Source organism: Salvelinus fontinalis, unplaced genomic scaffold, assembly GCF_029448725.1.
Source record: "Salvelinus fontinalis isolate EN_2023a unplaced genomic scaffold, ASM2944872v1 scaffold_0010, whole genome shotgun sequence".
Classification (NCBI taxonomy): domain Eukaryota; kingdom Metazoa; phylum Chordata; class Actinopteri; order Salmoniformes; family Salmonidae; genus Salvelinus; species Salvelinus fontinalis.
Genome location: NW_026600219.1, coordinates 1091833 through 1104772, shown reverse-complemented (window position 1 = coordinate 1104772; position 12940 = coordinate 1091833). Strand labels below are relative to the sequence as shown.

The window sequence follows — 12940 nt, the reverse complement described above, 5'->3', positions numbered from 1 at the left end:
GTAGCATAGACCACATCTACCTCTATCTAATGGAGTAGCATAGACCACATCTACCTCTATCTAATGGAGTAGCATAGACCACATCTACCTCTATCTAATGGAGTAGCATAGACCACATCTACCTCTATCTAATGGAGTAGCATAGACCACATCTACCTCTCTCTAATGGAGTAGCATAGACCACATCTACCTCTATCTAATGGAGTAGCATAGACCACATCTACCTCTATCTAATGGAGTAGCATAGACCACATCTACCTCTATCTAATGGAGTAGCATAGACCACATCTACCTCTATCTAATGGAGTAGCATAGACCACATCTACCTCTATCTAATGGACTAACTAACTGAACTGAAGACCCGCAGCACATGACCAGACCTAGTAATAAGGCTAGATCCTATTCAGGTTTTACCAGACCAAACACTTCCCCCACCACTGTGACCTCAACTCCAATCTGGGTTGTGCAGGCCGTCCCATTCATTCACACATTATGGGCTGTGCAGTGAGCTGACAGCTCCAGTCTACTGTGAGATACAGGGCCTTCAGAGAGTATTCACACCCCTTGATTTATTCCACATGTTGTTGTGTTATAGCCTGAATTCAACATTTATTAAATAGATTTGTTTTTTTCTCTCACCCATCTACACACAATACCGCATAATAACAAAATGAAAACATGTTTTTAGAAATGTGTGCAAATGGATTGAAAATGAAATTCAGAAATATCTCATTTACATAAATATTCACACCCTTTTTGCTTTGACGCTCCACACTGAGCTCAGCTGCATCCAATTTCCTTTGATCGTCCTTGACATGTCGCTACAACTTGATTGGAGTCCACCTGTGGCCAATTCAATTGTTCGGACGTGATTTAGAAAGAAACACACCTGTCTATATAAGGTCTCACAGTGGACAGTTCCTGTCAAAGCAGAAACTAAACCATGAAGTCCAAGGAACTGTTTGTAGATGTCCGAGATAGAACTGGGATGAGGCATATATCTGGGGAAGGGTATAAAACCATTTCCAGATTGTTGAACGTTTCCAAGAGCACAGTGGTCTCCATCATTGGGAAAATGAAAAAATATGGAACTACCCAGAATGCCTAGAGCTGGCCATCCTACCAGACTAAGCAACCGGGCCAGAAGGACCTTGGTCAGGGAGGTGACCAAGAACTCAATGAACATTCTGATAGAACTATAGAGTTGCTTGGGTGAGATGGGACAACCTGCCAGAAGAACAACAGTCTCTACAGCACTTCACCAATCTGGGCTTTATGGGAGAGTGACCAGATGGAAGCCATTCCTGAGAAAGCACATGACAGCACGCCTGGAGTTGGCATAAAGGCCCATGAAAGACTGAGAGAATAAGACAAAATATTATGTGGTCTAATGAGACAAAAATGTTACTCGTTGGCCTGAATGCAAACCGCTATGTCCGCAGAAAACCAGGCACAGGTCACCACCCTTCTAACACCATCCCTACCGTGAAGCATTGTGGTGGCAGCGTCATGCTATGGGGATGCTTTTCAGCGGCAGGGACTGGGACAATGGTAAGGATAGAGGGAACAACGAATGGAGCCAAATACAGGCAAATCCTTGATGAGAACCTGCGAAGATTTACGTTCCAACTGGACAATCACCCCAAGAATACAGACAAAGCACCGCTGGAATGGTTTGTGTGGCCTACCACTTTGCGGGTGAGCCGTTGTTGCTCCTAGAAGTTTCCACTTCACAGTAACAGCACTTACGGTTGACCAGGGCAGCTCTAGCAGGGCAGAAATTTGACGAACTGACTTGTCTACAGATTACATACGGAGTAACACACGGAATACATGTGTATATCTCCTTCTCCTATACAAACACTCCACTAAAAGGTTCTACAACCTAAAAGGTTCTAGCATGGAAGAACTGAAAAACTATTGGTTAAGAGGTTCCTTCAGAGAATATATAAAACACAATGAACAGATAGATAGATAGATAAATAAATAGATAGCTATTGCATTGCAGAGATTAGATACCGACAAGTCGTTGTCATCCATTCTATACCGATGCTAAATAGATCAACGCCCATCATTGATTGGTTGATTAAGAATCAATGTTTCTTAGTGTGATAAGTACTGATCTATTTTGCGTAGACGGGTTGGTTGTTTAGCAACAAAACCGACGCGTTCACAACTATGGGGCAAAACAGACTGGGTTGCCTTAGAGTGTTTGTAAACTATATTTTTATTGAAAACATAAATACATTTGCACAATGAACAATTGTTGTCACAAATACATCCGTACAGTTGTTGGTTAGCTAGCTAGAGGATGTTTCGCTATATATTAGCACAAACATGAAATGAGTCAAAACACCTCAAAACAAGACATGGTATCAACAACAAGATAGAACGAGCGGAAACAAGCTACCTACGATTCACGCGGCGGCTTCTTGTCATTGTTGCTAGCTATCGGACCGTTCAGAGTCATATCCCCACGTGGCGGCTTCTTGTCATTGTTGCTAGCTATCGAACCGTTCAGAGTCACATCCCCACGTGGCGGCTTCTTGTCATTGTTCCTAGCTATCGGACCGTTCAGAGTCACATCCCCACGTGGAGGCTTCTTGTCCTTGTTGCTAGCTATCGGACCGTTCAGAATCACATCACCACGTGGCGGCTTCTTGTCATTGTTGCTAGCTATCGGACCGTTCAGAATCATCACATCTGCCTCATCGATGCACGCGCACCGTTTTTCCTGACGTTGTCATCCAGCCCGTATATACTATTAGTAATAGCAGTAGCTATAGTAAGCTGGCGGTATATCAGTAAACTACAATACATTAAGAATTCAGTATTAGCAGCCGAAGCGGCTTAAAATACCAATATTCTATCTATATGTAGAAAACTTATGTCGTAAAACTTTAATAGTTTCTTTCTACATTACATTCACCATATGAAATAATAGAACAAAAGTACAGGTTAGTTACGCCTTCCTACAGGCAACATATAAAACAGAATAAATAAATGGTTAAATAGCAGTCACATTAATATATTCATGAACATGACAGAAGTATAAAGTTACATAATGAAATAAGCCGTATCATATTGTTAAGGTAGCAACTAACGCACAGAGAGAGAGAGAGAGAAAAGGCTCAGATTTTGAATTTGAATGTAAATTCTACACCTAACTGCCAATATAAAAGACTGGCGAAGAGTCTTGGCATCTATTGCCACACTTGTTCTTGCATCGTTAGAGTGTGTTAGTTAGTTCTGTGAGTCGTCAGTAGTCTGCTATGATGAGGTCCGTTTAGAAGGAGCCAGTGATGTCAGTAGTCTGCTATGATGAGGTCCGTTTAGAAGGAGACAGTGATGTCAGTAATCAGTAGTCTGCTATGATGAGGTCCATTTTGAAGGAGCCAGTGATGTCAGTAGTCTGCTATGATGAGGTCCGTTTAGAAGGAGACAGTGATGTCAGTAATCAGTAGTCTGCAATGATGAGGTCCGTTTAGAAGGAGCCAGTGATGTGAGTAGTCAGTAGTCTGCTATGATGAGGTCCGTTTAGAAGGAGACAGTGATGTCAGTAGTCAGTAGTCTGCTATGATGAGGTCCGTTTAGAAGGAGCCAGTGATGTCAGTAGTCAGTAGTCTGCTATGATGAGGTCCGTTTAGAAGGAGACAGTGATGTCAGTAGTCAGTAGTCTGCTATGATGAGGTCCGTTTAGAAGGAGCCAGTGATGTCAGTAGTCAGTAGTCTGCTATGATGAGGTCCATTTTGAAGGAGCCAGTGATGTCAGTAGTCTGCTATGATGAGGTCCATTTAGAAGGAGCCAGTGATGTCAGTAGTCTGCTATGATGAGGTCCATTTAGAAGGAGCCAGTGATGTCAGTAGTCTGCTATGATGAGGTCCATTTTGAAGGAGCCAGTGATGTCAGTAGTCTGCTATGATGAGGTCCATTTTGAAGGAGACAGTGATGTCAGTAGTCTGCTATGATGAGGTCCATGTTGAAGGAGTCAGTGATGTCAGTAGTCTGCTATGATGAGGTCCATTTAGAAGGAGACAGTGATGTCAGTAGTCTGCTATGATGAGGTCCGTTTAGAAGGAGCCAGTGATGTCAGTAGTCAGTAGTCTGCTATGATGAGGTCCGTTTAGAAGGAGCCAGTGATGTCAGTCGTCTGCTATGATGAGGTCCGTTTAGAAGGAGCCAGTGATGTCAGTAGTCTGCTATGATGAGGTCCATTTAGAAGGAGCCAGTGATGTCAGTAGTCTGCTATGATGAGGTCCATTTAGAAGGAGCCAGTGATGTCAGTAGTCTGCTATGATGAGGTCCGTTTAGAAGGAGCCAGTGATGTCAGTAGTCTGCTATGATGAGGTCCATTTAGAAGGAGCCAGTGATGTCAGTAGTCTGCTATGATGAGGTCCGTTTAGAAGGAGCCAGTGATGTCAGTAGTCAGTAGTCTGCTATGATGAGGTCCGTTTAGAAGGAGCCAGTGATGTCAGTCGTCTGCTATGATGAGGTCCGTTTAGAAGGAGCCAGTGATGTCAGTAGTCAGTAGTCTGCTATGATGAGGTCCGTTTAGAAGGAGCCAGTGATGTCAGTAGTCTGCTATGATGAGGTCCGTTTAGAAGGAGCCAGTGATGTCAGTAGTCTGCTATGATGAGGTCCATTTTGAAGGAGACAGTGATGTGAGTCGTCTGCTACGATGAGGTCCGTTTTGAAGGAGACAGTGATGTCAGTAGTCTGCTATGATGAGGTCCGTTTAGAAGGAGACAGTGATGTGAGTCGTCTGCTATGATGAGGTCAGTTTAGAAGGAGCCAGTGATGTCAGTAGTCTGCTATGATGAGGTCCGTTTTGAAGGAGACAGTGATGTCAGTAGTCTGCTACGATGAGGTCCGTTTTGAAGGAGACAGTGATGTCAGTAGTCTGCTATGATGAGGTCCGTTTTGAAGGAGACAGTGATGTCAGTAGTCTGCTATGATGAGGTCCATGTTGAAGGAGCCAGTGATGTCAGTAGTCTGCTATGATGAGGTCAGTTTAGAAGGAGACAGTGATGTCAGTAGTCTGCTATGATGAGGTCCGTTTTGAAGGAGACAGTGATGTCAGTAGTCTGCTACGATGAGGTCCGTTTTGAAGGAGACAGTGATGTCAGTAGTCTGCTATGATGAGGTCCGTTTTGAAGGAGACAGTGATGTCAGTAGTCTGCTATGATGAGGTCCATTTAGGAGACAGTGATGTCAGTAGTCTGCTATGATGAGGTCCGTTTAGAAGGAGCCAGTGATGTCAGTAATCAGTAGTCTGCTATGATGAGGTCCGTTTAGAAGGAGCCAGTGATGTCAGTAGTCTGCTATGATGAGGTCCATTTTAAAGGAGCCAGTGATGTCAGTAGTCTGCTATGATGAGGTCCATGTTGATGTACATAGACACATAGAAAGGCATTACAGGGTTCATAGTTTTGTTACAATGAGAACCAGTTACATCTAGGAAGACATAGAGAAGACATTCTTCTGTGAGACTCTTCACCTCATTCTAGAGATAAACAAGGTCCTATTCATTACTGCACACCGTAGCAAAACGTTTTGCAACAGAACACATACATTAATGTTTCTTATTAAAAAAAGTTCAGACAGTCCCTCCCTGTTTCGTCTGTTTCCTGACGAACACAACCCGGATGTAGTCTGCTGATGACATCATCAAAGGGCGACAGACGGTTGTGCGAGGACTACACTCAGGAGAGTACGGTGAGGACTACAGTTCCCTTGGTCCTCTTCAGTATGGCGACGGCGCCGGCGTGGGTGACCCCCTCCAGACTGTGACCGTTCACGGCGATGATCTGATCCCCACGCTGCAGCCTGCCATCCTCAATCGCTGCTCCCTGGAGAGAGAGAGAGACACGGCATCAATCACCACGGCATCAGAGAGAGAGAGAGACACGGCATCAATCACCACGGCATCAGAGAGAGAGAGAGACACGGCATCAATCACCACGGCATCAGAGAGAGAGAGAGAGAGACAGAGAGAGAGAGAGAGATAAATGCAGAGGGAGAGACAGAGAGACACTGCATCAATCACCATGGCATCAATCACCATGGCATCAATCACCACGGCATCAATCACCACGGCATCAATCACCATGGCATCAAACACAGCTGCATTGGTTGAGTTTCTACTTGTGTTGCAAGACAATCGAGTAACTTTTGATAGTTGTAAGACACAAGGAATTTACAGTAGAATGACAGGTACATTGAATTGACATTGAGGACTAAAATAATGTGTTACCCTGTGTTACCGTTCTAAATGAAATAGAGGCCTGTGTTACCTTTCTAAATGAAATAGAGGCCTGTGTTACCTTTCTAAATAAAATAGAGGCCTGTGTTACCTTTCTAAATGAAATAGAGGTCTGTGTTACCGTTCTAAATGAAATAGAGGCCTGTGTTACCTTTCTAAATGAAATAGAGGCCTGTGCTAACGTTCTAAATGAAATAGAGTTCTGTGTTACCGTTCTAAATGAAATAGAGGCCTGTGTTACCGTTCTAAATGAAATAGAGGCCTGTGTTACCGTTCTAAATGAAATAGAGGTCTGTGTTACCGTTCTAAATTAAATAGAGGTCTGTGTTACCTTTCTAAATGAAATAGAGGCCTGTGTTACCGTTCTAAATGAAATAGAGGCCTGTGTTACCTTTCTAAATGAAATAGAGGCCTGTGTTACCTTTCTAAATGAAATAGAGGTCTGTGTTACAGTTCTAAATGAAATAGAGGCCTGTGTTACCGTTCTAAATGAAATAGAGGTCTGTGTTACCTTTCTAAATGAAATAGAGGCCTGTGTTACCTTTCTAAATGAAATGGAGGCCTGTGTTACAGTTCTACATGAAATAGAGGTCTGTGTTACTGTTCTAAATGAAATAGAGGCCTGTGTTATCGTTCTACATGAAAAAGAGGTCTGTGTTATCGTTCTAAATGAAATAGAAGCCTATGTTACCTTTCTAAATGAAATAGAGGTCTGTGTTACCGTTCTAAATAAAATAGAGGCCTGTGTTACCTTTCTAAATGAAATAGAGGCCTGTGTTACCTTTCTAAATGAAATAGAGGCCTGTGTTACCATTCTAAATGAAATTGAGGCCTGTATTACCGTTCTAAATGAAATAGAGGTCTGTGTTACCGTTCTAAATGAAATAGAGGTCTGTGTTACCTTTCTAAATGAAATAGAGGTCCGTGTTACCGTTCTAAATGAAATAGAGGCCTGTGTTACCGTTCTACATGAAATAGAGGCCTGTGTTACCTTTCTAAATGAAATAGAGGCCTGTGTTACCTTTCTAAATGAAATAGAGGCCTGTGTTACCTTTCTAAATGAAATAGAGGCCTGTGTTACCGTTCTAAATGAAAGAGAGGCCTGTGTTACCGTTTTAAATGAAATAGAGGCCTGTGTTACCTTTCTAAATGAAATAGAGGCCTGTGTTACCTTTCTAAATGAAATAGAGGCCTGTGTTACCATTCTAAATGAAATTGAGGCCTGTATTACCGTTCTAAATGAAATAGAGGTCTGTGTTACCGTTCTAAATGAAATAGAGGTCTGTGTTACCTTTCTAAATGAAATAGAGGTCCGTGTTACCGTTCTAAATGAAATAGAGGCCTGTGTTACCGTTCTACATGAAATAGAGGCCTGTGTTACCTTTCTAAATGAAATAGAGGCCTGTGTTACCTTTCTAAATGAAATAGAGGCCTGTGTTACCTTTCTAAATGAAATAGAGGCCTGTGTTACCGTTCTAAATGAAAGAGAGGCCTGTGTTACCGTTTTAAATGAAATAGAGGTCTGTGTTACCTTTCTAAATGAAATAGAGGTCCGTGTTACCTTTCTAAATGAAATAGAGGTCCGTGTTACCGTTCTAAATGAAATAGAGGCCTGTGTTACCGTTCTACATGAAATAGAGGCCTGTGTTACCTTTCTAAATGAAATAGAGGCCTGTGTTACCTTTCTAAATGAAATAGAGGCCTGTGTTACCTTTCTAAATGAAATAGAGGCCTGTGTTACCGTTCTAAATGAAAGAGAGGCCTGTGTTACCGTTTTAAATGAAATAGAGGCCTGTGTTACCTTTCTAAATGAAATAGACAGTTACCTTTCCGAAGACGGTTTTGACGTAGATGGGCAGGTCTCCGTGGGGACTGCTGAACCCTCCTACTATGCTGAAGCCTAGACCCAGAGTTCCTCTGTCCAGACTGATGGTTCTATAAAACTGGGGACTGTAGGAGATATAAAACAACAACATGTAAGATTTGCAGTTCTCTATCTGATATGAAGGGTGTGGTAACTCTCATACCAAACTTTTGCATTTGTGAAAAGTTTTAAACAAACTGTCTGCATTAACCCTCATTGACCCCATTTTAATAAATGTTAAAATATTACTATACGGTGGCCCTGAGGGGCAAAATAGTTGAGAATCTATGTGTTATAGAGCTAAACATGTATAAACAGCAGTACATTCCCACCTCATGTTGTTGTGAAGGGTAGCTGATCTTGTGGAGGGGATACCTACATCCCCCTCTCCCTCTCCTCAGCCTTCTCTACCTGCTCCCCCTCTTCCTGTCCTCAGCCTCCTCCCCCTCTCACTGTCCTCAGCCTCCTCCCTCCCCCTCTCCCTGTCCTCAGCCTTCCCCATCTTCCTGTCCTCAGCCTCCTCTCCCTCTCCCTGTCCTCAGCCTTCCCCCTCTCCCTGTCCTCAGCCTTCCCCCTCTCCCTGTCCTCAGCCTTCCCCCTCTCCCTGTCCTCAGCCTCCTCTCCCTCTCCCTGTCCTCAGCCTTCCCCCTCTCCCTGTCCTCAGCCTTCCCCCTCTCCCTGTCCTCAGCCTCCTCTCCCTCTCCCTGTCCTCAGCCTTCCCCCTCTCCCTGTCCTCAGCCTTCCCCCTCTCCCTGTCCTCAGCCTCCTCTCCCTCGCCCTGTCCTCAGCCTTCCCCATCTCCCTGTCCTCAGCCTCCTCCCCCTCCCCTCAGCCTTCCCCCTCTCCCTGACCTCAGCCTTCCCCCTCTCCCTGTCCTCAGTCTTCCCCCTCTTCCTGTCCTCAGCCTCCTGTCCCTCTCTCTGTCCTGAGCCTCCTCTACCTTCTCCCACTTTATAACATGCGATAGCAGCAGAGTCCTACCTCATGTTGTTGTGCAGGGTAGCTGGTCCTGTGGAGGGGAGACCTACATCCCCCTGAGCCTGTCCTCCTCCACAGCCCTCAGCCACCGACCCTGTAGTCAGCACCTGGAGAACAACGAGATGTTATTAATCCATATTGAAACAGTGTCTTCTGCTGTACCCAACCCCTCTGATACACACATATAGACACTGGGTTGGAGAGAGACTGGAGCAGTGGACAGCTAGACACTGGGTTGGAGAGACTGGAGCAGTGGACAGCTAGACATTGGGTTGGAGAGAGACTGGAGCAGTAGACAGCTAGACATTGGGTTGGAGAGAGACTGGAGCAGTGGACAGGTAGACACTGGGTTGGAGAGACTGGAGCAGTGGACAGCTAGACATTGGGTTGGAGAGAGACTGGAGCAGTAGACAGCTAGACATTGGGTTGGAGAGAGACTGGAGCAGTGGACAGGTAGACATTGGGTTGGAGAGAGACTGGAGCAGTAGACAGCTAGACATTGGGTTGGAGAGAGACTGGAGCAGTGGACAGCTAGACATTGGGTTGGAGAGAGACTGGAGCAGTGGACAGCTAGACATTGGGTTGGAGAGAGACTGGAGCAGTGGACAGCTAGACATTGGGTTGGAGAGAGACTGGAGCAGTGGACAGCTAGACATTGGGTTGGAGAGAGACTGGAGCAGTGGACAGCTAGACATTGGGTTGGAGAGAGACTGGAGCAGTGGACAGCTAGACACTGGGTTGGAGAGAGACTGGAGCAGTGGACAGCTAGACATTGGGTTGGAGAGAGACTGGAGCAGTGGACAGCTAGACATTGGGCTGGAGAGAGAAGGGAGCAGTGGACAGCCACAGTGCAGCGCACGGTGAGCAGTTTCAACTGTAGATGATGTTATCTTTCTAGGATTGGTCACCTGTGATGGTGTGTGTGTGTGTGTGTGTGTATGTGTGTGTGTGTGTGTGTGTGTGTGTGTGTGTGTGTGTGTGTGTGTGTGTGTGTGTGTGTGTGTGTGTGTGTGTGTGTGTGTGTGTGTGTGTGTGTGTGTGTGTGTGTGTGTGTATGTATGTGTGTGTGTGTGTGTGTGTGTGTGTGTGTGTGTGTGTGTGTGTGTGTGTGTGTCACCTGTAGGGTGATGGTCCCACTGATGGTCTTCAGCAGAACTCCAGCTTGGACGTGGCTCATCCCCTCAGTGGAGACATCGTTAATACTTACCATGAAGTCTCCTACCTGAGAGATGGAGGGAGAGAGGGAGGGGGTGAGAGCGAGAGAGAGAGAGAGAGAGGGTGAAGAGAGAGAGAGATAGAGAGAGGGAGAGAGATGGAGAGAGAGAGAGACAGTGAGAAAGAGTGGGAGAGAGAGATGGAGAGAGAGATGGACAGTGAGAAAGAGTGGGAGAGAGAGATGGAGAGAGAGATGGAGAGAGGCAAGAGAGAGGGGGAAGAGAGAGAGAGATAGAGAGAGAGATGGAGAAAGAGATGGAGTGAGGGAAGAGAGAGAGAGAGAGAGAAAGAGAGTGGGAGAGAGATGGAGAAAGAGATGGAGTGAGGGAAGAGAGAGAGAGAGAGAGAAAGAGAGAGAGAGAGAGGGGGTAGGAGAGAGAGAGAGAGAGTAGGAGAGAGAGAGAGAGAGAGAGAGAGAGAGAGAGAGAGATGGAGAAAGAGATGGAGTGAGGGAAGAGAGAGAGAGATAGAGAGAGAGAGTGGGAGAGAGATGGAGAAAGAGATGGAGTGAGGGAAGAGAGAGAGAGAGAGAGAAAGAGAGAGAGAGAGACAGAGTAGGAGAGAGAGAGAGAGGGGGTAGGAGAGAGAGAGAGAGAGTAGGAGAGAGAGAGAGAGAGAGAGAGAGACAGAGGAGTGAATACAGGCAGAGAGAACGGTAGAACATATTCATACACAGATGAGTTAAATTATTTGATTGTGTACGCATGCAGACACACACAGAGAGAGACTTACATATATTTGGTGTGATCTTGCAGCCAGTCCATCAGGGTCCATAGTAGAGATGAAGAGAGGTATGTCTCCATGAGGAGAACCAACCCCACCAGCTACACTCAGACCCAGAGAGTCACACGGACCCTGGAGTAACACAACATATAGACTCTACCAACCATATATATTACATACCATATATATTACATATAACAACATATAGACTCTACCAACCATATATATGACATACCATATATATTACATATAACAACATATAGACTCTACCAACCATATATATGACATACCATATATATTACATATAACAACATATAGACTCTACCAACCATATATATTACATACCATATATATTACATATAAAAACATAGACTCTACCAACCATATATATTACATATAACAACATATAGACTCTACAAACCATATATATTACATACCATATATATTACATATAACAACATATAGACTCTACCAACCATATATATTACATACCATATATATTACATATAAAAACATAGACTCTACCAACCATATATATTACATATAACAACATATAGACTCTACAAACCATATATATTACATACCATATATATTACATATAAAAACATAGACTCTACCAACCATATATATTACATATAACAACATATAGACTCTACAAACCATATATATTACATACCATATATATTACATATAAAAACATAGACTCTACCAACCATATATATTACATATAACAACATATAGACTCTACAAACCATATATATTACATACCATATATATTACATATAACAACATATAGACTCTACCAACCATATATATTACATACCATATATATTACATATAACAACATATAGACTCTACCAACCATATATATTACATATAACAACATATAGACTCTACAAACCATATATATTACATACCATATATATTACATATAACAACATATAGACTCTACCAACCATATATATTACATACCATATATATTCCATATAACAACCATATATATTCCATATAACAACCAAATATATTCCATATATCAACCAAATATATTACATATAACAACCATATATATTCCAGCTTTGCTCAGCATTTGCTCTGATAGAAAATGACACAAACCCAGAGTAGTGTATATCCCACCTGATGTATCACCACTGTCCTTATCTCATGGTGGTCTTCAACTGCTGTGGGGGAAAATAGCATTTATTACTGAAAAGGATGTTTTGGATCTGCACTTGTTCACGCCCATTCAATGAGTTTACAGCGTTGGATTGATGTGTCTACTGTGAGGTCGAGTTACAAAACCAGACATCCCATCTTCACAGAGTGAATCTCTCACAGTAGTCCTCTCCTCTCTGACGTCTCTCTGTCTCCCTCTGGTGGCTTAACTTTTTACTGTAGTTAAATTTAAGTTACTTTTTACTGTAGTTAACTTTAAGTTACTTTTTACTGTAGTTAACTGTAAGTTACTTTTTACTGTAGTTAACTTTAAGTTACTTTTTACAATGGATCTGACTATTTCAGAAGTTGGTATGTTGTTTAAAACCTTTCTGGGACCGGGGGCAGTATTGAGTAGTTTGGATGAATGAGGTACCCAAAGTAAACTGCCTGATACTCAGGCCCAGAAGCTAGATTTGGATAGAAAACACTCAAAAGTTTCCAAAACTAACTAACAGAACTGATATGGCTGGCGAAAACCTGAGGAGAATCCATCCAGGAAGTGCTATTATTTTGACATGGCCGTTTTTCCATTGAAAGCCTATCCACCATACAAAGACTTATGACCCAGTTCACGATCCCTATGGCTTCCACTACATGTGGCCAGTCTTTAGGCATTGTTTCAGGCTTTTACTCTGAAAAATGAGGGAGAAACACCACTTTCAATGAGAGGACAGTGGAAATT

General features: G+C 43.4%; 1 protein-coding gene across 1 annotated transcript in view; it reads right to left on the bottom strand.

Annotated features, from left to right (window-relative positions):
• Window positions 1-2877: 2877 nt before the first annotated feature.
• Window positions 2878-12940, bottom strand: part of LOC129842069 (multiple PDZ domain protein-like) — a 111630-nt gene continuing 101567 nt past the window's right edge. The window contains exons 32-37 of the mRNA XM_055910460.1: window positions 12178-12221; window positions 11053-11175; window positions 10223-10327; window positions 9109-9212; window positions 8090-8213; window positions 2878-5850 (exon numbers count right to left, since the gene is read on the bottom strand). Coding sequence (XP_055766435.1) covers window positions 5704-5850; window positions 8090-8213; window positions 9109-9212; window positions 10223-10327; window positions 11053-11175; window positions 12178-12221 — 647 coding nt within the window. The 3' untranslated portion in view covers window positions 2878-5703. The remainder of the gene's footprint in view (window positions 5851-8089; window positions 8214-9108; window positions 9213-10222; window positions 10328-11052; window positions 11176-12177; window positions 12222-12940) is intronic.